At 40.9% G+C, this 25,816-nt stretch overlaps 1 protein-coding gene across 2 annotated transcripts in view; it reads left to right on the top strand.

Annotated features, from left to right (window-relative positions):
* Positions 1-25,816, top strand: part of GRIK3 (glutamate ionotropic receptor kainate type subunit 3) — a 230,936-nt gene that overhangs the window by 123,813 nt on the left and 81,307 nt on the right. For both annotated transcript variants that reach the window (XM_035250837.3, XM_035250836.3), the window contains exon 2: positions 16,153-16,329. In XM_035250837.3, the coding sequence (XP_035106728.3) occupies positions 16,194-16,329 (136 nt within the window). In that variant the 5' untranslated portion in view covers positions 16,153-16,193. The remainder of the gene's footprint in view (positions 1-16,152; positions 16,330-25,816) is intronic.

Here is a 25,816-nt window from a genome sequence, read left to right as displayed (position 1 = left end):
GACCATGGTACTGACTTCTTTTGGTATCCCAGGGCCCAGTGACAGAGTGGCACGGGGCAGAGATTGGTGGGTGTTAATGGAGCTGTTTTATATAGGATAAGACAGAGGCTCCATCCCTTGGGCTTAGGTCTTAACGGCTGAGACATGTCATCACCCTTGTTGAGACATTAGCCCCTCTCTTTTCTCTCCTCCACACCTGCCAAGGTTTGAGAGGCCGGGAAGAGGATATGAAGCCCTATGGAGGTGGCTTTGTCCCCTGATTTTTTATCCCCGTTCAGGATGGGCAGAGGTATCTTTCTTCAGATCTGTAATAAGCAGACCTCCCTCCAGCCTTTTTTGTTTGTTTGCTTGTTTGTTTTCACATCTTAAAGTAATAATACATACTCGATGCAAATAATTTTGGAGAAATCAAGAAAATGCAAAGAATAAGATAAAAATTATCCCTAAACCTTTCCTGTCCAGAGATATTCACTGGTAATATTTTGGGACAAATCCTTCCAGTCTTCCTTCTGTAAATATAAAATACACTTTCTGTTTGATAAATAATTATCGTACTGCAGTATCATTTTGTAGCATTGGGGAGCAGGGAGAGGATGAAGATTTTCTACGCCGTTAAGTATTCTTTAAGAACATTTTGCTAAAGCTTTGTTTTTTTCTTATTACCAAAGCTCTATTTCAATGCAGAGAACTTGGGAGAAAAAAAAGAAACTTACCAAGCAAGAGCAATCCATTATCTTTTTACTTTCTAGAAAGAACCTCTGTTAACATTTTGGTGTGTGTCCTTCTGGTATGTCCTTGTTGATTTTAATTGGAATCGCATTAAATTTATAAATTAATTTGAGGAGAAATGACATCTTTACAATACTGAACCATCCCTTCCAAGGGGTAAGTTATGTCTCTCCATTTATTCAAGTCTTCTTTTATGTCCTCTAGTAAAGTTTTGTAGTTTTCTTGATATAGGAATTGCACGTTTATGGTAAGGTGTTTTATTTTTTGGTTGTTGCTTTTGTGAGTAGGGTCTCTTTTTTTCCTCTATAATTCCTCGCTGTTTATTGCTGCTATGTGGGGAGGCTATATGTTTTTCTATATTAGCATGCTGGCCTCTTGATGAGCTCTCTGTTTACTTTCTGCTAGGTTTTCACCTGATTCTCTTGTGTTTTTAAGGGAACCATAATAAGCATCTGCAAGTAATGTTAACTGTGTCTCTTTCCTGATTGCAACACCATGATTTGCTGTTTTCATCTTATTCATCATGATTTTCGGGAATATTTTATTATAGAGAATGTCTGTCATACACACATAGAGAGAGTAATATCATGAATCCTCATGTACCCCTCATCTGGCCCCAGCAAAATCCATGGCCTCTTCTGCCCCATTTGTAACCCCTTTGCATCATTTGAATAAAATTCCTCTCACATTTTGAATCCAATTTCAGTCACTGTATCCTCCTATGCTTTGATTGATAATGCCTGCAAATTGTCTTGCCATATGGGTGGGTTTTAATATATTGAGTAAACTCTTGCTTTTGGACATTGAGTTGTTTCTATTTTTTTCAATATTATGTTAAAAAAGATCCTTATCCATAAATGTGTTTATATATCTCCAACTTTTTCTAAATTTATATTCCTAGAAATAGAATTACTGGGTCATATGGTATTTTGATCATTTATTTCCCTTTAAACACATACACACAATCACGTTGGCTTTTCTGATTAGAAATGTAACACATGTTCGCTGCAGAACTTTTTAAAAAATACAGAAAAACACAAAGAAGGAAATTAAATTTACCCATGAGCCTTCCACTCAGAGAAAACCACCCTTCACTCTTGGTATGCACTCTTCTTGTCCTGCTTTATCCACGTGCTCAGCGTCTCTATGCACACTCGTACACACTTAAGTGTTACAAACTGTCAGCATACGGGGGTACCCTGGAAGGGACAGAGTTAATGTGTTCACTTGGTAAAACATTCCCATTTTTTACTTTTCCATAGATTTTATTTTTTGGAGCAGTTTTTGTTTTTGTTTCTGTTTTTGTTTTTTGAGACGGAGTTTCGCTCTTGTTACCCAGGCTGGAGTGCAATGGCGCAATCTCAGCTCACCGCAACCTCTGCCTCCTGGGTTCAGGCAATTCTCCTGCCTCAGCCTCCTGAGTAGCTGGGATTACAGGCACACGCCACCACGCCCAGGTAATTTTTTGTATTTTTAGTAGAGACAGGGTTTCACTATGTTGACCAGGATGGTCTCCATCTCTTGACCTCGTGATCCACCCGCCTCGGCCTCCCAAAGTGCTGGGATTACAGGCTTCAGCCACCGCGCCCAGCCCTGGAGCAGTTTTAAATTCATAGCAAAACTGAGTGGGAGGTACAGAGATTTCCCATATACGCCCTGTCCTCACACATGCATAGCCTCCTCCATTATCAACATCCCCCACCAGAGATGTACATTTGTTACAATGAATGAACCTAGGCTAACACATACATCATCGTCATCCAAAGTCCATAGTTTGCATTATGGTTCACTCTTGGTGGTGTACATTCTGTGGGTTTTGATGAATGTATAATGACTTGTATTCACCATAATAGTATCATACAGAATCATTTGACTGCCCTAAAATTCCTCTGCTTTTACCAATGCATCCCTCCCACCCCCACCTGATTTAAACCACTGGTCTTTTTACTATCTCCATAGTTATGCCTTCTTCAGAATGTCAGTAGTTGAAACCATATAGTCTGTAGCCTTTTCACATTGGCTTCATTCACTTAGTGATACACATTTATGTTTTATCCTTATCTTTTCATGGCTTGGTACCTCTTTTCTTTTATGAGCTGAATAACATTCTATTGTCTGGATGTATTCAGTTTGTGTATCCATTCACCTACTGAAGGATATCTTGGTTCCTTCCAAGTTTGGGCAATTATGAATAAAGCTACTCTACACATCTGTGTGCAGGTTTTTGTGTGGACATGTTTTCAACTCTTTTGTGTAAATAGGAAGGAGTGCCATTGCTGGATTGCATGTGTAAGCGTGTGTTTAATTTCATAAGAAATTGGAAAATTATCCTTCAAAGTGGCTGTACTATTTTGCATTCTGCCCAGCAATGCGTGAGAGTTCCTGTGGCCCCACATCCTTGCCAGACTTTGCTATTGCTGGTGTTCTGTATTTTAGCCATCCTAATAGATGTGTAATGGTATCTTTTTAATTTACATTTTCCCAATGACATATGATATGGAATATCTTTCATATGCTTATTTTCCATCTGTATATCTTGTGTTAAGGTCTTTGGCCCACTTTTTTCTTCTTGTTGAATTTTAAGAGTAGTTTGCATATGTTGAATAGTCCATCAACAGGCCAGGCTCGTGGTGGCTCGTGCCTGTAATCCCAGCACTTTGGGAGGCCAAGGCAGACAGATCACTTGAGGTCAGGAATTTGAGACCAGCCTGGCCAAGATGGTGAAACCCCATCTCTACTAAAAATACAAAAATTAGCGAGGCGTGGTGGTGGGCACCTGTAATCCCAGCTACTCAGGAGGCTGAGGCAGGAGAATCACATGAACCCAGGAGGCAGGGGTTGCAGTGAGCCAAGGTTGTACCACTGCATGCCAGCCTGGGTGACAGAGCGAGACTCTGTCTCAAAAAAAAAAAAAAAAGTCCATCATCAGATATGTCCCAGTCTGTGGTTTGCTTTTCATTCTCTTTACTGTGTCTTTTGCACAGCCCAAATTTTAATTTTACTGTAGCTTGTCAATTCTTTCTTTCATGGACCATGCCTTTGGCCTTATATCTAAAAAGCCACTGCCAAACAAAAGGTTATCTAGATTTTCTCCTATACTATGTTCTAGAAGTTTTATGGTTTTGCATTGTACATTTAGGTCTCTGATACATTTTGAGTTCATTTTTTGTGAAGGGTGTAAGGTCTGAGTCTAGATTCTTTTTCTGTATGTGGATGTCCAGTTGTTCCAGCCCATTTGTTGAAAAGTCTGTCTTTTCTCCACTGTATTGCCTTTGCTCCCTTGTCAAAGATCAGTTGCCTTTATTCATGTGGATCTGCATCCAAACTATCCATTCTGTTCCAATTATCTGTTTGTCTATCACACTATCTTGATGACTGTGGTTTATGGTAAGTCTTGATGTTGAGCCACGCCAATCTTCCAACCTTGTTCTCCTCCTTCATTATTGCCTTGGTTATTCTGGTCTTTTGCCTCTCTGTGTACACTTTAGAATCAGTTTGTCAATAGCCAAAAAATAACTTACTGATATTTTGATTGGGATTACATTGAATCTATAAATCAAATTGGGAAAACTGACATCTTGAAATATTGACTTTTTTTATCCATGAACATTGAAGATCTCTCTATTTATTTATTTATTCTTTGATTTCTTTCATTCAAGTTTTGAGTTTTACCTTAACTATATCTTGTACATGTTTTGTTAGATTTATAACCAAAGTGTTTCTTTTCTTTGCACGCTAATGTAAGCGGTCTTGTTTCTATCTCAAATTCCATGTGTTCACTGCTGGTATATAGAAAAGCAATTGACTTTTGCCTACTAACCTTTATTCTGCCACCTTTCTATAATTGTTCATTAGTTCCAAGAGACAGTTTTCTCTTTTGTTCCTGATTCGTGTGGATTTTCTACATAGGTAATCATGTCATCTGAAAACAGAGACAGTTTTATGTCTTCCTCTCCAGTCTGAATAACTTTTACTTCCTTTTCTTGTCTTACTGCATTTGCTAGGACCTCCAGTGTGCTGTTGAAAGCAGTGAGAGAGGAGACATCCTTCCCTTGCACCTGATTTTAGTGAGAAAGCTTTAAGTTTCTAACTATTATGTGTGATGTCAACTGTAGGGTTTTTGTAGATATGCTTGAGAAGAATGTGTATTCTGCTATTAATATTCTTTACGGGGCTGGGCGCGGTGGCTCACACCTGTAATCCCAGCACTTTGGGAGGCCAAGGCAGGTGGATCACGAGGTCAAGAGATCGAGACCATCCTGGTCAACATGGTGAAACCCCGTCTCTACTAAAAACACACACAAAAAAATTAACTGGGCCTGGTGGTGCATGCCTGTAATTCCAGCTACTCAGGAGGCCGAGGCAGGAGAATTGCCTGAACCCAGGAGGCGGAGGTTGCGGTGAGCCGAGATCGCACCATTGCACTCCAGCCTGGGTAACAAGAGCGAAACTCCATCTCAAAAAATATATATATGCTCTTTATGAAGTTGAGGACATTCCCCTTTATTCTTAGTTTACTGAGAGTTTTTATCATCAATGGGGTGTTGGGTTTTGTCAAATGCATTTTCTGCATCTATTGATATGATCATGTGATTTTTCTTCTTTGGCCTGTTGATATTGATGTAACAGATTACATTAGTTGATTTTTGCATCTTAAAACAGTCTTGCATACCTGGGGTAAAACCCACTTCGTTGTGTTATGTAGTTCTTTTTATACATTTTTGGATTTGATTTGCTAACATTTTGTTGAGGATTTTTGTATCTGTGTTAATGAGAGATATTGATCTGTAGTTTTATTTCTTGTGATGTCTTTGTCTGGTTTTGGTATTGGAATAATGCTGGCCTTGTAAAATGAGTTAAGAATAGTCCTCTGCTTCTATCTTCTGAAATAGATTGTAGAGAATTTGTGTTATTTCTTTCTTAATTGTTTAGTAGAATTTACCAGTGAACCCATCAGGGCCTGGTGCTTTCTGCTTTGTGAGGTTATTACTAACTTAATTTCTTTAATAGAAATAGTCCTATTCAAATTGTCTCTTTCTTCTTGCATGAATTTTGACAAATGTGTTTTTTTAAGAAATTGGTTCATTTCATCTAGGTCATCAAATTAGTGGACATAGAGTTATTGATATTTCTTGATAATCTTTTTAATGTCCATGAGATCTGTAGTGATGTCCTCTCTTTCACTTCTGGTACTAACAATTTATCTTCTCTCTTTTTTATTCTTAGTTGGCCAGATTAGAAGCCTGTCAATTTTATTTGTCTTTCACATTACCAGCTTTTGGTTTCATTGATATTTTTCTATTGATTTTTTGTTTTCAATTTCATTGATTTCAGCTCTAATTTTTATTATTTCTTTTTCTCTGCTTACTTTGGATTTAATTTGCTCTTCTTTTTCTAGTTTCCTAAGGTAGGAGCTTGGATTATTTATTTTAGATCTTTCTTCTTTTCTGTTGTATGCATTAAGTGCTATAAATTTCTTTCTATTCAGTGCTTTCACTGCATCCCACAAATTTTGATAATTTATGTTTTAATTTTTATTTAGTTCAAAATATTTTCATATTTCTGTTGTGACCCATGTGTTATTTGGAAGTACACTGTTTAAGCTGGGCACAATGATATGTGGCTGTAGTCCCAGCTACTCTGGAAGCTTAGGTGGGAGGATCACTTGAGCAGAGGAGTTTTAAGTCCACATAGCAAGACAAAAAGGAGGAGGAGGAGGAGAGGGAGGAAGAAGAAGGACAAAGAAGGAAGAGGAATAAGGGGAAGGGGAAGAGGAGCATTGTCTGATCTTCAAGTATTTGGGGATTTCCCTGATCTCATTCTGTTATTGGTTTCTAGTTTAATTCCATGGTGATCTGAAAGTAGACATTATATAATTTCTATTCTTTTAAATTTGTTAAGCTGTGCTTTATGAACAGAACGTGGTCTATACTGCTGAATGTTCCATGTGAGCTTCAGAATGTGTATTCTGCTGTTGTTGACTGCAGTAGTCTATAAACGTGCATTATATCTGGTTCACTGAGGCTGTTGTTGAGTTTAAGTATAACCTTACTGATTTTCTGTCAATTTGATCAGTTCATTTCTGATAAAAAGGTGTTGAAGTCTCCAAGTATAATAGTCGATTCATCCATTTCTCCTTGCCTCATGTATTCTGATGCTCTCTTATTAAGCACATATCCATTAAGGATTGTTATGTCTTCTTGGATAATTGACTGCTTTATCATTATGTAATGCTTCTCTTTATCTCTGATAACGTTCCTTGACCCGGAGTCTTCTCTGTCTGAATACAGCTACTTTCATTTCCTTGTGACTGATATTAGCATGGTATGTCTTCATTCCTTTACTTTTTTATTGTGGTAAAATGCAAATAACACAAAATTTGCCATCTTAACCATTTTTAAGTGTGCGGTTGGTACTAAATGCATTCACAATGTTGTGCAGCCATCAGCACCATCCATCTCCATGACTCATTTCACCTTGTAAAACTGAAACTCTTTAACTCTATATCTATAAAGAATAGTTCCACTTTTCCCCCTTCCTCTAGGCCCTGAAAACCACCATCCTATTTTCTGATTCTCTGCTTTTGGCTACTCTAAGTACCTCACATAAGTGGAATCACACAGTATTTGTCTTTTTGTGACTGGCTTATTTCACTTAGCATAATGCTCTCAATGTTTATTCATGTAGTAACATATCTCCGAATTTCCTTCTTTTTTAAGACTGAATAATATTTTGTTGTGTGTATATGCCACATTTTGCATATTCATCCATCTATCAATGAACACTTGTGTTGCTTCCATGTTTTAGCTATTGTGAGTAGTGCTGCTATGAACATAGGTATACAGATATCTATTTGAGTCTTTGCTTTGAATTCCTTTGGGTATATCCAGAAGAATTGCTAGATATATAGTAATTATATTTTTCATCTTTTGAGGAATCGCTATACTGTTTACCACGGTGGCTATACAGTTTACACTTCCATCAACTGTGCACAAAGGTTCCAGTTTCTCCACATCCTCACCAACACTTACTTTCTTTTCTTATATAGTAGCTCTCCTACTGGGTGTGAGGTAGTATCTCATTGTAGTTTTGATTTGAATTTTTCTAATTATTAGTGATGTTGAGTATTTTTTATGTGTTTATTACCCATTTGTCTATTTTCTTTAGAGAAATAAGTCCTTTATACATTTTTGGAAAGGGTTGTTTATTTTGTTTGTTTGTTTTTGAGCTTTAAAAGTTCTCTATATGTTCTGGGTATTAATTCCTTATTAAGTACATGATTTGCAGATATCTTCCTCCATTCTATAGGTTGCATTTTACTCTGTTAATAGTGTCTTTTGATGCACAATTATTTGGAAATTTTTTAATTAAGCTCAATTTGTCTTTCTTTTTTTGTCTGTACCTTTGGTATCATATCCAAGAGATTATTGCCAAATCCAATGTAATGAAGTCTTTGTTCTATGTTTTCTTCTAAGAGTTTGATAGTTTTAGGTCTTACATTTAAGTCTTTGATCCACTTTGAGTCAGTTTTTGTATATGGTGTTAAGTAATTCAGTTATTCCAGCATTACTTGTTGAAGACTGCCCTTTCCCCATTCAGTGGTCTTAGCACCTTTGTCAAAAATCTTTTGACCATACATGTGAGGTTTTATACTCTATATGTTTGTCCTTATGACAGTATCACACTGTTTTGATTACTGTAACTTTGTAGTAAGTTTTGAAATCAGGAAATGTCTTTCAGCTTTGTTCTTTTTCAAGATCGTTTTTGACTATTTGGGGTCTTTTGCAATTCCATATGAATTTTAGGATTGGTTCTTCTATTTCTGTAAAAAAATGTCATTGGGATTTTCATTGACATTGAAATGTAATAAGGATTTCGTTGAATCTACAGATTATTTGGGCAGTGTTAACACCTTAACCATATTAAGTCTTCCAGTCCATGAACATGGGATGTGTTTACATTTATTTATGTCTTATTTAATTTCCTTCAACAATGTTTTGAAGGGTTTTTTAAACTTTACATTTTAATTTTTATGTGTACATAATAGGTGTATATATTTATGAGGTATGTAAGATGTTTACTTATATTATTATCCTTCTCTCTAAAGAACATATTTTAATATTTCTTGTAAGGTATACAGGCATGCAATATGTAATAATCACATCATGGGAAATGAGGTAGCCATTTCCTCAAGCATTTATCTTTTGTGTGACAAACAATCCAATTATACTCTTTTATGTATATTTTAGTTATTTTTTATGTGTACTCTTTTATGTATATTTTAGTTATTTTTTATGTGTACAATTAAATAATTAATGCCTATAGTCATCTTATTGTGTTATCAAATACTAGGTCTTATTAATTCTTTCTAATTGTCTTTTTTCTACCTGTTAAGCACTCCCACATCCCCCCCACCCACCCTACCACTACCTTTTCCAGGCTCTGGTCACCATCCTCTCTATCTCCATGATTTCAATTGTTTTGGGTTTTAGATCCAACAAATGAGAGCTGTGATGTTTGTCTTTCTGTGCCTGGCTTATTTCACTTAGCATAATGACCTCCAGTTCCATTCATGTTGTTGAAAATGGCAGGATCTCATTCTTTTTTATGGCTGAATAGTACTCCATTGTGTGTAAGCACCATATTTTCTTTATCCATTCATCTGTTGATGGATACTTAGGTTGCTCCCGAATTTTGGTTATTGTGAATAGTGCTGCAACAGACATAAGAGTGCAGATATCTCTTCAAAATACTGATTTCCTTTCTTCTGAGTATATGCCAGCAGTGAGATTACTCTATTTTTAGTTTTTTTAGGAAACTCCAAACTGTTCTTCATAGTGATGGTGCCAATGTCCATTCCCACCAACACAGTATGAAGGTTCCTTTTTCTCCACATCCTCAGCAGCATTTATTATTGCCTGTCTTTTGGATATAAGCCATTTTCACTGGGGTGAGATCATAGTTCATTGTAGTTTGAGTTTGCATTTTTCTGATGATCAATGATTTGAGCACCTTTTCATATGCCTGCTTGCCATTTGCATGTCTTGTTTTGAAAAATGTCTATTTAAATCTTTTTCCCATATTGTTTTCATTGTACAGGTACAAGTCTCTCATCTCCTTGGTTAATTCCTAAGTCATTTGTCCTTTCTGAGATTATTATAAGTGGAATTACTTTTGTGATTTCTTTTTCAGATTGTTTATTGTTAGGTATAGAAATGCAACTGATTTTGTGTAATGACTTTGTGTTCTGGTACTTTGCCAAATCCCTTTATTAGCTCTAACAGTTTTTTTGTGAAATACTTTAGGTTTTCTGCATATAAGACCATATCATCTGCAGACAGATAATTTTACTTCTTCCTTTCCAACTTGGATGCCTTATTTTTTTTTTTCTTGCCTTACTGCTCTGGATAGAACTTACAGTACAGTGTTTAATAGAATTGGTGAAAGTAGAATTGTCTTGTTACAGATCTTAGAGGAAAAGCTTTCTGTCTCTTACCATTGAGTATGACATTTGCTATGGGTTACTCATAAATGGCTTTTATTATGTGGAGATAGTTTCCTTCTGTTCTTAGTTGTTGAGTGTCTTTTATCATGAAAGATTGTTGAATGTTGTCAAGTGCTGCTTCCGCATTCATTGAGATGATCGCATTTTTTTCTTTTATTCTGTCAGTGTGATGTATTACATTGATCTGTTGTTATGTTTTGAACCATCCTTGCATTCAAGGAATAAATTATTCATCTGTTCATTTACTTTTATTTTATGTGTGTCTTTATAGTGAAAGTAGGTTTATTGTAGACAACATATAGTTGGATCTTGTTTTTTGATCCACTTTGACAATCTCTATCTTTTAACTAATACATTTAGACCTTCGATGTTTAAAATGAGAATTGATATAACTGAATTAATATCTTCCTTATTTGTCACTGTTTTCTATTTGTTGCCCTTGTTCTTTGTTCCTGTTTTTGTCTTCCAGCCCTTTTCTGCCTTTTGTGATTTTAATGGAGCATGTTATCATTTCATTTCCTCTCCTTACTTAGCATATCAATTATACTTTTTTTTAGTAGTTGCCCTAGAGTTTGCAATATATATATGCAACTAATCCAAGTCCACCCTCAAATAATGTTATATACTTCTTGATACATAGTGTGAGTATTTTATAATAACAAAATAATCCTAATTCCTCCCTTCTATCCTTATATCATTGCTGTCATTCATTTTGCTCATATATAAGCACACATAAGTGAATATATTGACTACATTGTCACTACTATTATTTTGAACAAACTATTTTCTGTTAAATCAAGAATAAGAAAAATACAGTTTTTAAAATTTTACCTTCGCTTATTCTTTCTTCAGTGTTCTTCTTGTATGTAGATTGACGTTTCTGACCTATAGTATTTTCCTTCTCTCTAAAGAACATCTTTTTATGGCAGATCTGCTGGCAACAAATTTCATTGATTTTTGTTTGTCAGAGAAAGTCTTTATTTCTCTCCACTTTTGAAGGATAATTTCTCAGGATACAGAATTATAGATTGGTGTTTATTTTCTCTCAATACTTTATATATTTCACTTCACCCTCTTCTTGCTTGCATGGAAGAGAAGTCAGATGTAATTCTTATCTTTTTTCTCTATAGATAAGATGTATTTTTCCTCTGGCTCCTGTCAGGATTTTTTCTTGATCTTTGATTTTCTGTTGTTTGGAAATGATGTGCCTCAGTGTCATTTTGGGGGCATATTTCCTGTTTGGTGCTTGGCGTTCTCTAAGAATCCTAGATCCATGGTTTGGTGTCTGACATTAATCTAAGGAAAGACATATTTCTCCTGATCATTTCTCTCTTCCTTCTCCTTCTTGCATTTCCATTAGACATCTTGACAGCCACAGTTTTTGGATATTCTGTTTTCTTCTTCCAGTCTTTCTTCTCTTTGCTTTTCAGTTTTGGAGGTTTCTATTGAGATGCCCTCAAGCTCAGACACCGTCTTCTCAGCTGCGTTCAATCCATTCATAAGCCCATCACAGGCACTCTTCACTTCTGTTACAGTGTTGTGTTTTGTTTATTTATCTCTAACATTTATTTTCTTTCTTAGAATTCCCATCTCTTTGCCTATCTGTTCTTGCATGCTGTCCTTTTTATCCATTAGAGCCCTTAGCATATTAATCATAGTTGTTTTGAATTTCTGGTCTGATAATTCCAAATTCCCTGATATATCTGAATCTGGTTCTAATGCTTGCTCTGTCTCTTCAAACTATGGTTTTTATGCCTTTTATTATGTCCTGTAATTTTTTCTGGAGAGCTGGACATGATGTACTGGTGAAAGGGTAAAAGGGACTGCTGAAAATAAGGCCTTTAGTGATATAGAGGTAAGGTGTGGGGACAAGGGAAAGCATTCTATAGTGCTATGATTACCTTTTAGTCTTTCAGTGAGTTTGTGCCCCTGGGCTGTGAACTTCACAAGTGCTTCTCCCCCGCAACACACAGGCGTAAATGGGATAGGATGGCTAAGGTGGGTTGGAGTTGAGTATTTCCCTTCCACCAGGTCAGTTTGTCTCATTAAACCCCAGCAGGCTAGGCTCTGGCTAACTAGTTTCCCCTGAGGATAAACCTTGTTAAAAAGAACAGAATGCTCTGGCATATTTCAAAATGATTCCTTTTCCCCTTCCCCACTTCCACTGCCAGAAGCACATGGGAATTTTTCTCCAATATTCACTTAAGAACCTGGTAGAACTCCAGGAGTAAAACTCACAAAAACATGGGGGCCCAGTGAAGGCCTCTCTTGAGGTTTTTGTCTCAGACTTATCCATACTGAGCCTCCAGCAACTTGTCAATTACGCTTTCAGTTTTCCTACCTGCACACGGATTCCCACGGAGGTTTCTGCTCCAATAAGTTGTAATTCTCTCTATTTACCTATCTCTCCAATTCTGAGGGCAGTGGTTTGCCCTGTGACCTCACTTCTCTTACAGATCTAAGAAGAGTTGTTGACTTTTCAGTTTGTTCAGCATTCACTGGCTGTTAGGACAGACTTTTAAGCTTCTTACATGACTGGAGACTGGAAAACACTACTTTTAAGAACTGTCAAAGCAATTAAAACAATCCAAATACCCATCAACTGGGTTGATGGATAAATAAAATGTGGTACGTCTATACAAAATATTATTTAGCAATAAAGAGGAATAAAGTACTGATACACAATACTAATGTGGATGAACTGCAGAAGCACACTAAATGCAAGCCAGATGCAAAAGACCACCTATTGTGTGATTCCATTTGTATGAAATGTTCAGAAAAGACAAATCTCTAGTGACAGAAAGTAAATTAGTGGTTGCCTGGGAGCAGGAATGAAAACTATAATTCACTGTAAATGGGCATGGGGAATCTTATCTGGTGACGAGAAGGTTCTAAAACAGGATTGCGCTTATGGTCATTGAACTCAGTAAATTTAGTAAAAATCATTGTACGCTTTAAAGCAGGTGAATCTTGTAGAACATAAAAATACCTCAATCAAATCAATTATTACAAATAATAAGCGTTTTATTGGAAAAAATATAGAAAGGCATTAAGAACAAAAAAAAAGTCTTCTATTTTTATGTTAAAGACGTAAGTTCCTCCTCTTCTTCTTCTAAAGGGAATTGTACAGCACCTCTGCCGGAAACCTTCATTGTTCACTTAAAAATATATCATGGGTGTTTCCTGTGTCATTAAATGCTTGTGATTATATGTAAATACATATACAATAGTTTATTATTTCTCTGGTTGGACATCTCTAGATCTCCTTCCTCATACGTAATCCATGTGCCCATTGTTTCTTTTGGAGTCAATTTCTAGAAATCAAAGTACTGAGTCAAAGGCATTGACATTTTTAGGGCTTTTGGTAAATTTCTAATGTCCATCAAGACAGGCTGGGTATATATTTCCCTCCACCCACAGTTAAGCAGGTGTCTATTTCTAAACAACTATTCCCACACCAAAGCTATAGCCATGGTTTATGTTGTATCTTTACCAACTGGATGAGCAAAACATGGTGTCTCATTGTTGGCTTAAATTGAGTTTATTTAATTGTTAGGGAAGTTGCACACTCCTTCATACATTAATAGCTCATTCGTATTCTTTTCTTTTCTTTTGTTAAATGTTCATACTTGTCCTTTGCACATTTTTCTATGGAAGTATTTGTCCTTTTTGTTGAATTTAAGTGTTTTTTATAAAATAAGAGCATCCATCTGTATGCTCCCATATATGTTACAAATATTTATTTACATGTATTTGTAATTTAATTTTGTTTATGGTACTTTTGGTGGGAAGAAGTTTTATGCTTTCTTGTGGAGTTATCAATCTTTCTTCTATGGTTTCTGACTTTTTTGAAAGGCTTACAACGGCCTCCTCTACCCAATATTGTATAATATTCACCTATATTTTCTTTTTTGGTGCTTTTATAGTATTTTCTCTGCTCCTCCCCTTATCCATTTGCCGTTAATCTTTAATTTATCTGGAATTTTTTCCAGATAAAAAAAATTTTATGTATAGATTAAGATTGAATTCTAACTTCAATTTCTTCCAAATAATTGAATAATTGTCATAGCACAGTTAATGAATAATTCATTTACTTACTGATGGGAAATAGCCATCTTTCTCCCGTTTTGGATGCTTATCTTTACTTGAGTCTCTTTATGGGAGCTTTTCATCCTGTTTCTTTGATCTGTCTGTGTTTTCACATGCTATTACAACATGAGTTTAATTATTTGGCTTAATGATACATTTTAAAATCTGGCAGTACGAGTCACCTCTCATTATTCTCTTTAAAACATGTTTTGGTCATTAGCTCATGTTTAGTCTTCCAGCTACATTTTAGAGTCATTTTATCAGGAAAAGAAAAATCCTTTCATGATTCTGACTGGAATTAAATTTAACTGAAAAATTAACTTGGAAAAATTGACACCTCTACACTTGAACTTTACTATTCGGAAAAACGCCATGCGTCTTCATTTAAGGCTATGTTTATATCTCTCACTAAAGGTGTTTTTGTTTGTTTGTTTGTTTTTATTTTTGTAAAGACAATGTGTCGCTATGTTGCCCAAGCTGGTCTTGAACTCCTGGTTTCAATCATGATCTTCCGGCCTTGGCCTCCGGAAGTGTTGGGATTACAGGCATGAGCCACTGCTCCCAGTCTGCTTTTGTCATGTTTCAAAACTGGAATTGCCCCCAAGTGCAGTGGCTCACACCTGTAATCCCAGCACTTTGGGAGGCCAAGGCACGTGGATCACTTGAGGTCAGGAGTTCGAGATCAGCCTGGCCAACATGGTAAAATGGCATCTCTACTAAAAATACAAAAATTAGCCTGTCATAGTGGCGAGTGCCTATAGTCCCAGCTACTTGGGGGACTGAGGCTGGAGAATCGCTTGAACCCGTGAAGCAGAGGCTGCGGTGAGCCAAGATCGCGCTATTGCACTCTAGCCTGGGCAGCAAGAGGGAAACTCTGTCTCAAAAAAATAAATAAATAAATAAAACTGGAATTGCACACTTCTTATTTGGTTTATTATTACTTATTTAATGTTTTTGCTGATATTGTAAAAGGAATTCATTTGCTATTAAGTTTTTTTACTGATTGTCATTGATAGGAAGAAACACTATTAATTTGTACTAACTGGTCATTTAACTTAACTTGCCTACTAGCTCTTACTTGTTTTCATGTTTAGGGATTATTTTCAGGGTTTTTATATCACTTGCAAATAAGAATTTATTTCTTTCCAAATGTTGTGCCTCTAAAGTATTTTTCTTTCTTATTTCGCTTGCTAATGACGTGGTGTGAATCCTCCCCCATGCCTCTTGTTTTTCTTTAATGAGAATGCCTCTAGTTTTTCACCATTAGTATGATATTAAAGGCTGATTTAAGCCAAAGATGCTTCCAGGAAGTATCTCTCTGAGCTATTTTATTAAGCATTCTTAACAGCAATAGATACTGGATTTTATCAAATGCTTTCTGGCATTTTGTGAGTTGATTATGTATTTTTTTCTTGTGTGAACTATTGATGTGATGGAATGATATTCATAGATTTCTTTATACTAAACCAGTCTTAGGTTCGTAGAATAAAATTCTGCGTGGTCATGGTATATTATCTTGGTAATATTCTGGTAGATTCTGCTTGCCAGAATTCTATTGAGAATTTTCACAGCAATATTAATAAGTTGGTAATCTTATTTTGGCCCTGTCAGGCTCTGTTATCAGGAATTTGCTGGTTGAGTGAAATGAACGAGGAGGATTTTCGTATTTCTTGTGCTCCTGCACACTTTCTAGGTCTGGCAATTACCTAGGATATTATTGAACATTTCAGGGAGCGGGCAGCTTGTCTATAAAAGCTTCTGAGCCAAGCATGCTTGCTAGAGCCTCATCCCTCCTCCCAACCACGCACTATTTTACCCATCTTTCACAGGAGGAATCTTCGAGTATGCGGACGGCCCCAACGCCCAGGTCATGAACGCCGAGGAGCATGCCTTTCGATTTTCTGCCAACATCATCAACAGGAACAGGACTCTGCTGCCCAACACAACCTTGACCTATGACATACAGAGGATTCACTTCCATGACAGCTTCGAGGCTACCAAAAAGGGTGAGTGTGCAGCACCTGCCTCTGTTCTCTTCCTGGTCTGGGGAGGGGAGGCACTGCATTTGTGTTCAAGACCCTGGGAACGGGCCAGAGCTCCAGGTAGGTTCAGAGCCTTTTCTACCTGGTTTAGGCTTGGAGCCAGACTGCCTGGACTTGCATCCTAGCAGCTCTGATATTAGTTGTGTGACCTTGGACAAAATACCACGTGCCTCAGTTTTCTCATCTGAGAAATGGATGCATTTCTGTAAAGTGCTTAGAACAGTGTCTGGCAAGTAGGAAGTACCATATAGGACTTTATTCTTATTGCACTTAGCTACCAGGTCAGTGACCCAATTTCTGCGTCCCACCCACCTGCTTCTCCTTGCCTTGTGTGCTAGCAGTCAGAGAGTCCCTGATACTGAGTGCAGTTACTGCTGAAGGTCTTTCCCCAAATCATCATCAGAGCCCATGAGGGCCTTTCTAGTCTCACTCTGTTGCCCAGGCTGGAGTACAGTGGCACAGTCTCAGCTCACTGCACCCTCCGCCTCCCAAATTTAAGCGATTCTCCTCACTCAGCTTCCTGAGTAGCTGGGACTACAGGCACATGCCACCACACCCGGCTAATTTTTGTATTTTTAGTAGAGATGGGGTTTCACCATGTTGGCCAGGCTGGTCTCGAACGCCTGACCTCAGGTGATCCACCTGCCTCGGCCTCCCAAAGTACTAGGATTACAGACATGAGCCACCGCGCCCGGCCACTGCTGACATTTTTGAGGCGACTCTGCTGAATCGCAGAGCTGACCTGAAGACAGACAAGAGGTGCCCCACACTGGTTTAGCCTGGATCATCTTAAGACTGATCCTTCACCCGTGACCCCTCTCTCTGCTCTTGTGCCCCCTCCCTGCCTGTGTCCTCCCACTCTTTTCCCAGCATGCCCTGCAGCCAACCCTGTGCAGTGAAGTGCACATCTCCCTGCTGAGAGTCCATGCTGACAACCTCTGCCCAGCCTTGTCCAGCCAGAAAATGACTGAACTCAACCAAAACTGCTCAATAAAAAGGTCAGGATACAGAACAAACGCCTGGAATCAGAGTGCAGAGGCCCACGTGGGTACAACCACCCACAAAAAGCTAGGCAGGGTTTTCCATGTTTTCTAAAAATTACTAAAATAATTCAGTGACTCCCTAGTGGTACACATGTGGTTCAACACAGGGACCTTCCCCAGCCAGGCAGGGAACCTGGAGCAGAGTTTCTGAGCCTTCCCAGAGGTACTTCGTCCAGGAAATTACAGCCCTGCTCTATGTGAAACTGCCAAGTTGTTGGTGAGCACGCCCAAGACAGAAACCCCCAACTCCTGAAACTCTAGCCCTAGGCTTCCAAGTGAGCGAAGCCACAGCCCCCCTCCATGCCCACCTCCCCGCAGCCAGATTAGATGACTTGCTTTCTTAAAATCTTGGAAGAGGCTGGGCACGGGGGCTCATGCCTGTAATCCCAGCACTTTGGAAGGCCAAGGAGGGTGGGTCACAAGGTCAAGAGTTTGAGACCAGCTTGACCAACATGGTGAAACTCTGCCTCTATTAAAAAATTAGCCAGGTTTGATGGTGCACGCTTGTAATCCCAGCTACTCAGGAGGCTGGAGCAGGAGAATCGCTTGAACCCGGGAGGCGGAGGTTGCAGTGAGCTGGGATCGCGCCACTGCACTCCAACCTGGGCAACAGAGCAAGACTCTGTCTCAAAAAAAAAAAAAAAAAAAAATCTTGGATGGAGCATCTCATGGTCTTTCCCCAAATCATCATCAGAGCCCATGAGGGCCTTTCCAGTCTAGCCCAAACCTGACCTTCCAGCCACATCCTTACCATTCCCTCCCTTACGCCCTGGGTTCTAGCCACACCTGCCCGCCTCCGGGTACCATGCTTCCTCCCACCTCTGGGCTTCCATACATGCTGTTCCCTCTGCTTGCAATCCCCTTTCTCCAGCCCACCCTCTCATGCCCTTTGTCTCGCCAACTCATCCTTCTCCTCTCAAACTGCCAGTCCTCAGGGAGGTCCTTCCTGTCCCCCTGAGGGGGACAAGGTCAATTCTCCTTGCTTTTATCTTATAACATTGAACTTTTCTTTCACAAGCCTGACTTTTGTGTGTGAGAGAGAGGTTATGTGATTATTGTACATGTCTTCCACTTGTCTGCAAGCCCCCATACCTTTCTACTGCTCCACTCTAGAGCCTGGCATGGGCCTGGCACACAGGAGGCACAACATCAGTCTTGGTGGTTTGATCGGGTACACAAGTAAAAGTGTCAGACTCACTTAATGAATATTGTTCCTTATGATCCCTGCAGGAGAAAAGGCCCTGCCTTTTAGAGGTCATGCCCAAGGAAGCTAGGTCATAGGACCAATAATTATAACAACCAGAAAATGAGAGAGAGCTACAGAAGGGTTGTAGTATAAGAAGGAAGGCTTCCTGGAGGAGGAGAGATTTGAGTTGAGCTTTGAAGGATGGTGGGAAGCAGTAAGGAGTCGGATAAGGCAGAAAGTAGAGTGGAAAATGGAAGTTGTTTGAAGGTTAGTTTATGCGCTTGAGAAGTCTCTGTTGAGCACCCACTGTGTGCCAGGTGCTGGGGATCCCAAAGTGGGTAAGGCAGAGGCTGCTGGTTGCTGCCACCATGTAGTTTATAATCTAGTGACTGAAGCAACAGGTGCTGTACTGGGAGTCGCAGGAGAGAGCACAGGAAAGGGAGGGTGGAGCCTTGGCTTGGGCAAGGAGTATTAGTTTGTAAAAAACAGACGCCTACTCCAGCCAGATCAAGAAAAAAGGAACTGCCACCCATATCAAGATATAGACCATGTGAGCCCTTCAGAAGCCCCTGTGCCCCTCCCAGTCATTCCTCTCCCAAGGTTACCACCGTTCTGACTGCTGGTGTCCCATACTGATTTTTGCTGGTTTTGAACTTTACATAAATGAAATCATTCAGTGTCTACTCTTCAGAGCCTTGCTCTTTGCTCTGTCTCGTATCCATGAGATTGACTACGTGGTTGAATATAGCAGTAGTCCATTGTTCTTCATTGACGCACAGTATTCTGTTACATGAATATACCCCATTTTTTAAAAATCCATTTCACTTTTGTTGCACTTATGAGTTGGTTTCCGCTTGGGGTTATTACCTGCCTCGCTCCTGTGAGCATGCGTGTAGACGTCTTGTGATGCACATGTATACTCATCTTTGTTGGGCGTGTACTTGGGAGAGGAAGTGTGGGGGTCACAGAATGTGCATATGTTCAGCCAAACAGTTTTCCAAAGCTGCTGCACAGTCTGCACTCCCGGCAGCTATGCATGAGAGTTGCAGTTGCCCTACATCTTCACTGACACTTGGTAAAGTCAGTTTTATTTTTAAATTTTGGCCATTCTGGTAGTTTATGTAGTGAGTCTCTCCCTGTGGCTTTATTTTATATTTCCCTGATGATTAGAGATGTTAAGCACATTTTCTTATGCTAATAGAGCATTTGAATATTTTCTCTTGGAGGGCCTCTTTGAGCCCTTCAGTCACCTTTTTAAACTGAGTTAGTTGCTTGTCATTTTCTGTTTGATTTGTGGAAGTCTTTTTTTTTTTTTTTTGAGATGGAATTTTACTCTTGTTACCCAGGCTAGAGTGCAGTGGTGCCATCTCAGCTCACCGCAACCTCCACCTCCGTGGTTCAAGCAATTCTCCTGCCTCAGCCTCCCAAGTAGCTGGGATTACAGGCATCCACCACCACACCCAGCTAATTTTTGTATTTTTAGTAGAGGCAGGGTTTCATCATGTTGGCCATGATCTCGAACTCCTGACCTCGAGATCCACCTGCCTCAGCCTCCCGAAGTGCTAGGATTGCAGGCACAAGCCACCATGCCCGGCCTATGTTCTTGATTTATATATTCTCGCGCCCTTTGTTGGAGACCTCTCTCTATTGCACATACCCATTACATGTGGGCTTGCCTTTACCTTCTCTCGTTTCTTGTGAGGAGCAAAGTTCTTAATTTAAAGAAGTCAAAATTATCAATATTTTCTATTATGGTTAATGCCTTTTGTGTTGCTTGAGGGGTCTTTCTCTGTCCTAAGGTTTTGAAGATATTCTCTCATTATTTTTTCCTAGAAGTGCCGTTGTTTTATCTTTCACGGTTAGCTCTGTGATCTATCTCACGTTGATTTTCTAGGTATGGTAAGAGGTAGGGGTGTGGGCTTACTTTTTCTATACAATGCTGATGCGAGTGAAACCTTGCATTATTCTTAGGAGAACTATTTGGCAGTATCTCCTAAAGCTTGTCCCTACAAGGATACTTCTAGCCACTTCAATGATAATAACCAAAAGTTAGAAGCAAATTAAAGGTCCATCAATAGGAGAATGGATAGATTGCAATATAATTATATAATGGAATTTTAATCAGCAATTAAAAAAAGAATAAACTTGCTCCACTCAACATCATGGATGGGCCTCACAGACGTAGTATTGAATGGAAGAAAAGAGATTTCCTCTGGGGGAGGGAGTGGTGTGCAGTGAGTGGATATTGACTTGGAAGGAGTGAGAGGGACCTTTCTTAGTGTTGGAAATGCTCTGTATCTTGACTGAGACAGCGTAACGTGCATGGGTGCATGATATAGGAATGAAATTCTGTGTGAAAATTTGTAACACTCATGTGCTTAACATTAATGCACTTTGCTATATTTTATATCTCAATAAAAAATTAAGTGCCGTCTTTCCACAGCCCTCAGTGTCCCTCTGATTACACGCCCAAGACAGAGGCCATCCCTCTGCTGTGACTGGAAGCACGACTGTCAGACCTTGACACATTCCTGCTGTTGGATCACCCTCCCCTTTGGGCACCCTCCATCCCTCAGGGAGCCCCAGGTTCCCATGATCTTTATTTGTTCCTTTGATCTTTGGTTTTTAAACAGCATTCTCCTGAGGCATCTTTAGGACTCTTCCAAGGGGCTTGGGGCATATTCTAATTAATACAGCGATAATTCATTTTCCCTAGACAGAAGTCCTCATCACTGCTTTCTTCCCCTCCAGCTGGATCCAGCCACCTTGGGCCCTATGGGGGGAAGGGACACTGAGGCACAAAGCCTGGCACCGCCTGCCCTGCCAGCACTGCTTGAATTAGTCCTTCCCTCCACATGAGGCCCAGGGGGCCTTTTCCCTTTGAAAGGGACTTTCACTTATTGTCTTTATCTCCACGTTTTGTGGAAAATTAAAAGATGAGTGACTGCCAGGCAGCGCCAGAGGCAGCAGCGCGCAAAGAGTGTCTGTGTTTTCTTCCAAGGCTGACCAGAGTGAGCCTGGAATCGACCCAGGGCTCCCCAGGCTCCTCCGCCTTCACTTATTCTCTGGGCTGCTCAATTCCTTTTAAGACACAAATTGATTGGGATAATTTTTGCTATAACTACAATTGCCATGGAAAGGGGGTTGGGGGATGGCATTCAGGCTGTGGACTCAAGCAATGACTGTGAACCATTGAGTTACTGTAAAATGACCAGAAAATGGATTCAAAATTGAAGCCACAAATAATGTAATTACTGCAGTGTGATCAGGGCTGCCAGAACAAGAGTTGGCTGCTGCCCTGGAAACATCTGGAGGAAAAGCTGCTGCTGCTGCTGCTACTGTAAACCCTGCCCTGGTCCCTGTGGGGCAGCAGTGTTCTCCCCCGTCGGGAAGTCCTCAGATGGTGGAAGGAACAGGGAGGAGACAGGAAAGGGGAAGTGGAAAGAGGCCAGGTAAAGGGCAGGACTGATGCTTCCTGCTATGCAAGAGTGAGGTCTAATCACTGCATCTCTTGCAGAATGAAACACGGTGTGTGGTCGTCCTCATCACGCCACCACCATTGACTCTAGTATCAACACCCACACCAGCACCATAATTACTGTTTTCACCAGCAACAATGGTATCACCTCCACTCTTAGTATCAGCCCCACCAGCACCACCCCTACTGTCATCACCTCCATCACTGCCATGACAGCAGCATCTTCATCGTCACCAGCCTCATCAGCACCATCTCTGCCACTGTCCCACTGATACTGTCAGTACCATCAACGTTGTTATCACCTCCTCTCTCATCAATGCTGACATCCCGTCATCCCCTGTGATTATCACCATTACAGGGAAGGCACCGACGCCTTTATCATTGTCAGTCTCATCAACACCGACATCAACATCACCATCCCGCCATTGCTCTCACAACATCAACATGATCAGTTTCACCCTCTGCAATGTCGTCACTGTTACTATTGACAGCCTCACAGTATGGTCTTTACTATCACAATGATTTCAGTTGCCTTTGTCATAATCCTCACAGTCTATGTCAAAATCGAAGTCACTTCTTTGAAGTACACTCTTACAATCCTCTGCATCATCAGACTTGGTGTTGGTCCACTCTCCCTTGCCTTGGTCAAACAAGATGTCCTGACAGACCTTGGACATGAACTAAGAGGCCAGGCTGTGTAAGGGTAGTGGTGGCAGGGAAGCATGCACCTGCCTGCTTCAAGGCATCAATCAGTGAAGGAAATCTAAGAGGCAGATTCTTAGAGGTGGTGGTGGGAGGGAACGAGACATTTGAGTCATTCAACCAAGTCTTCAAACTGAAGGTGTTTGGGGAAAAAGAATAGACACAGAATATAGTGGGACAGAAACCAGAGACATGAGGGGACTGGGAGGTTCGAAACAGAGGTAGGAGAGAACATGAGGGAAACCTACAGTGTTTAGAGGGTGCCCATGGCCTCAGGCTTGGGCAAGCCCTGGACTGCTATTACTCACTGTCACATCTCTTCCCTGTTGGGACCCAGCCCCCATGGTTGCAGAGTGACTCACACATGGCCTCCTTCCTTGGGAAGTGTCTAATCTGAAGGAGACAAGGTGGTTGTGGAAGACACTCAACACCCCAGATGGCAGAGGAATAGCATAAATGGGCAGTGAGAGTACAGATCCAAGGGTGGCCTCCTTGGGGAGAGGGAGCTAGGAAAGAGAACTATCCCTAAATTCACCAACAAACCCTGAGTTCCTGTTTTTAAAGCATGTATTAAAGCACTGTGGTTTGTCTCGCATACCCACTCACACCGAGGGCTACGCAAGGCTTATTGACTCAATGGTGACAAGAGAAGGAACAAAATGGTGGCCTCCCGACCTGGCCCCCAGTCCCAGAACTGCAGGAGCACCAGGAGGATGCCATGCATCCTGTTGTATGTGCTTTCCTGCACCTGACCCTGGTACAAGGAATCCTGGGTTGCCCAGGAGATGTCCTCTATCCTGGCACTGCTGTTGTTCTGTCCTGTGTTCCAGGGGCTCCAGCAGACTCCCAACAAAAACTAACCACATTGCTGTATCTTTCATCTTGGCATAAGTGGCAGTCTCTAGTGTTCCTGGGAGAAGTACAGATTTCAGGAAAAATAACTTCTTTACATAATATCTCCCAATACCGGGAAGCAGTGGGAGTGATGGATGTTAGTCGAGAGGGAAAACGCCCCAAGACCCCACATTCTGGTGGATTCAAAACTACCCTGTATCTCTGGGTCAATCTGTACCATCCTTAAACCCTGGCAAGAAGGACCCTTTCCCAGGGACTGTGCTTTGATGCCTTGCCCTCTGCCTCCTCTGGTTGGCCTCTCCTCCCGGGACAAGGAGTCAGTGGGACCAGGGGACATACCCACCAGGAGCCTGTGCCCTGCCCTTGCAGACTTTTCTCTAAGTATCTAAACCCTGGATTTCCTGCCCACTTGGCCCTGAGCCCACTTTCAGGGCAGGCACTGGCCTCTTCCCTGGATCTGTCTTCTGGAGTGAAAGCCGTACTTCCAGGAGGTACACTCTTGGGACCTAGGAGTGACCAAAAGGCAGCTGTTTGCAAAGGGGTGTAGGCAGTGTTTGGGCATAAGGGTTGGGGTGTCCATAGAGAGTGCAAGGCCCCTTATGCTTTGGGACAGAGCCAGTGGTAACAGAGAAAGGGTCAGGATGGGGTCGTGGTGTCATCTCCCCCTGTGTCACTGCATAGAAGAAGTCTCTATTGTCACCTGACTTTCCAGATGGTTATGAAGGTACGTTTGTCAAGGTAGGAGAAAAGGACATGTTTGATTTAACAGTTCTGAAGCTTCACTAACAACATGTAACTATTTAGCCATATGGTATGTGGGCTTCCACTTGTACTCTGGCCCTGGGCCCTGCCAATCTTAGGGCCTGTGCCCAGTGGGTCATTCCCAGAGGCCCTTGAGGCAGCCAGGATGTGTCTGAATCCAGTGTATTAATTCCTGCTTCGGTGCTCTGTCCCGCCTTCTCCTGTGTGTTTATATGTTGTACGTGTGCATGGAGTGCCATTCTCCTGCCCACAGGTAGCTGAGCTTGCTCATGCTCTATTGGTGGATCTCTGATGGTTCCACATGGTAGAAAACCAAAACCAGATGGCCTAAGTCTGGGTTCATGCACATTCCAAGTCCAGGGTTTTGCCTGGTCGGCGACTCATGTTTCTTTCTCTCTCTCGGCTCTGCTCACCCCACACTGACTATGTTCACAGACCGGCACCCCTCTTTCTTTATGAGCACAAGGCGGCTACTGCAGCTCCAGCTCTGACTTCCTTGAAGGTTCAGTTGAAAAGGGATGTGCCCCTTTCTCAGTCCGGTGGGTCTCATGGCATCCCACTGGCTCTAACTGGCCCACACTGTCCTCTAAACCCATGGCTATGAACTAGGAAGGCGAGTGAGTGGTTTTCTGGGTGTAAGCCTCATTCTCTGCTCCAGTGGGTTGAAAGTGGAAAGGGGGGTGAAGCCCCAGGGAAAATTAGAGACAGTTGAGAGAAGGGAGAATGACTCCTGGGGAGCTCTCCCGCCCACCCCAGAATGACTCTGAGAGCTCCCCTTTTTATGGATCTTTAGGCAAAATCACCCACTTTGAGCCCCAGCTGCCCTGGGTCTGCTCATCTGATGCTCTGCCGTGCTCACTGATGTTCAACCATCCCAGACCAGTGGAAAGCATCTGCTGCTTCACCTGCCTAAGTTTTTCGACCTCCCCAAGAACCTGACCTGTTTGAAGGCAGGGATTCAGCATTTACTCAACATTCAGATGATGGTCCAGCACTGTTGATACAGCAGTAAACCAGATAGATCAAGGCCCTGCCTCTTTGGAACTTACATTCTACTGAGAGGAGAAAGTCAACCAATGGACAAGACTTCCAGTGATCATTTAATAAAGAAGGAAATAAACAGGGTCTAGGGGGACAGGGATTGCCATTACAAGTTGGGCAATCACAGCCTCCCTAGTAAGACACAGACACAGAGGCCTCAAGGAAGAGAGGGAGTCTTGAGGCTATATGAGGGAAGAGCATTCCAGCCAGAGAGGACAGCACATGCAAAGAGGCAGAAGTGCACTTAACATGTTCAAGGAGCATCGTGGACCTTGAATGCTGTGAGGGAGGGAAAGAAGGATGGGAGACGAAGTCAGAAAAGTGGTGGTGGTGGGGACCGGGAGGGAGGAACAGCAACAAGCAGGATTTCTGACCGCTGTTAGG

Source organism: Callithrix jacchus, chromosome 7, assembly GCF_049354715.1.
Source record: "Callithrix jacchus isolate 240 chromosome 7, calJac240_pri, whole genome shotgun sequence".
NCBI lineage: Eukaryota > Metazoa > Chordata > Mammalia > Primates > Cebidae > Callithrix > Callithrix jacchus.
The sequence above is the reverse complement of the archived record's forward strand: the minus strand, read 5'-3'. Positions and strand labels throughout refer to the sequence as shown.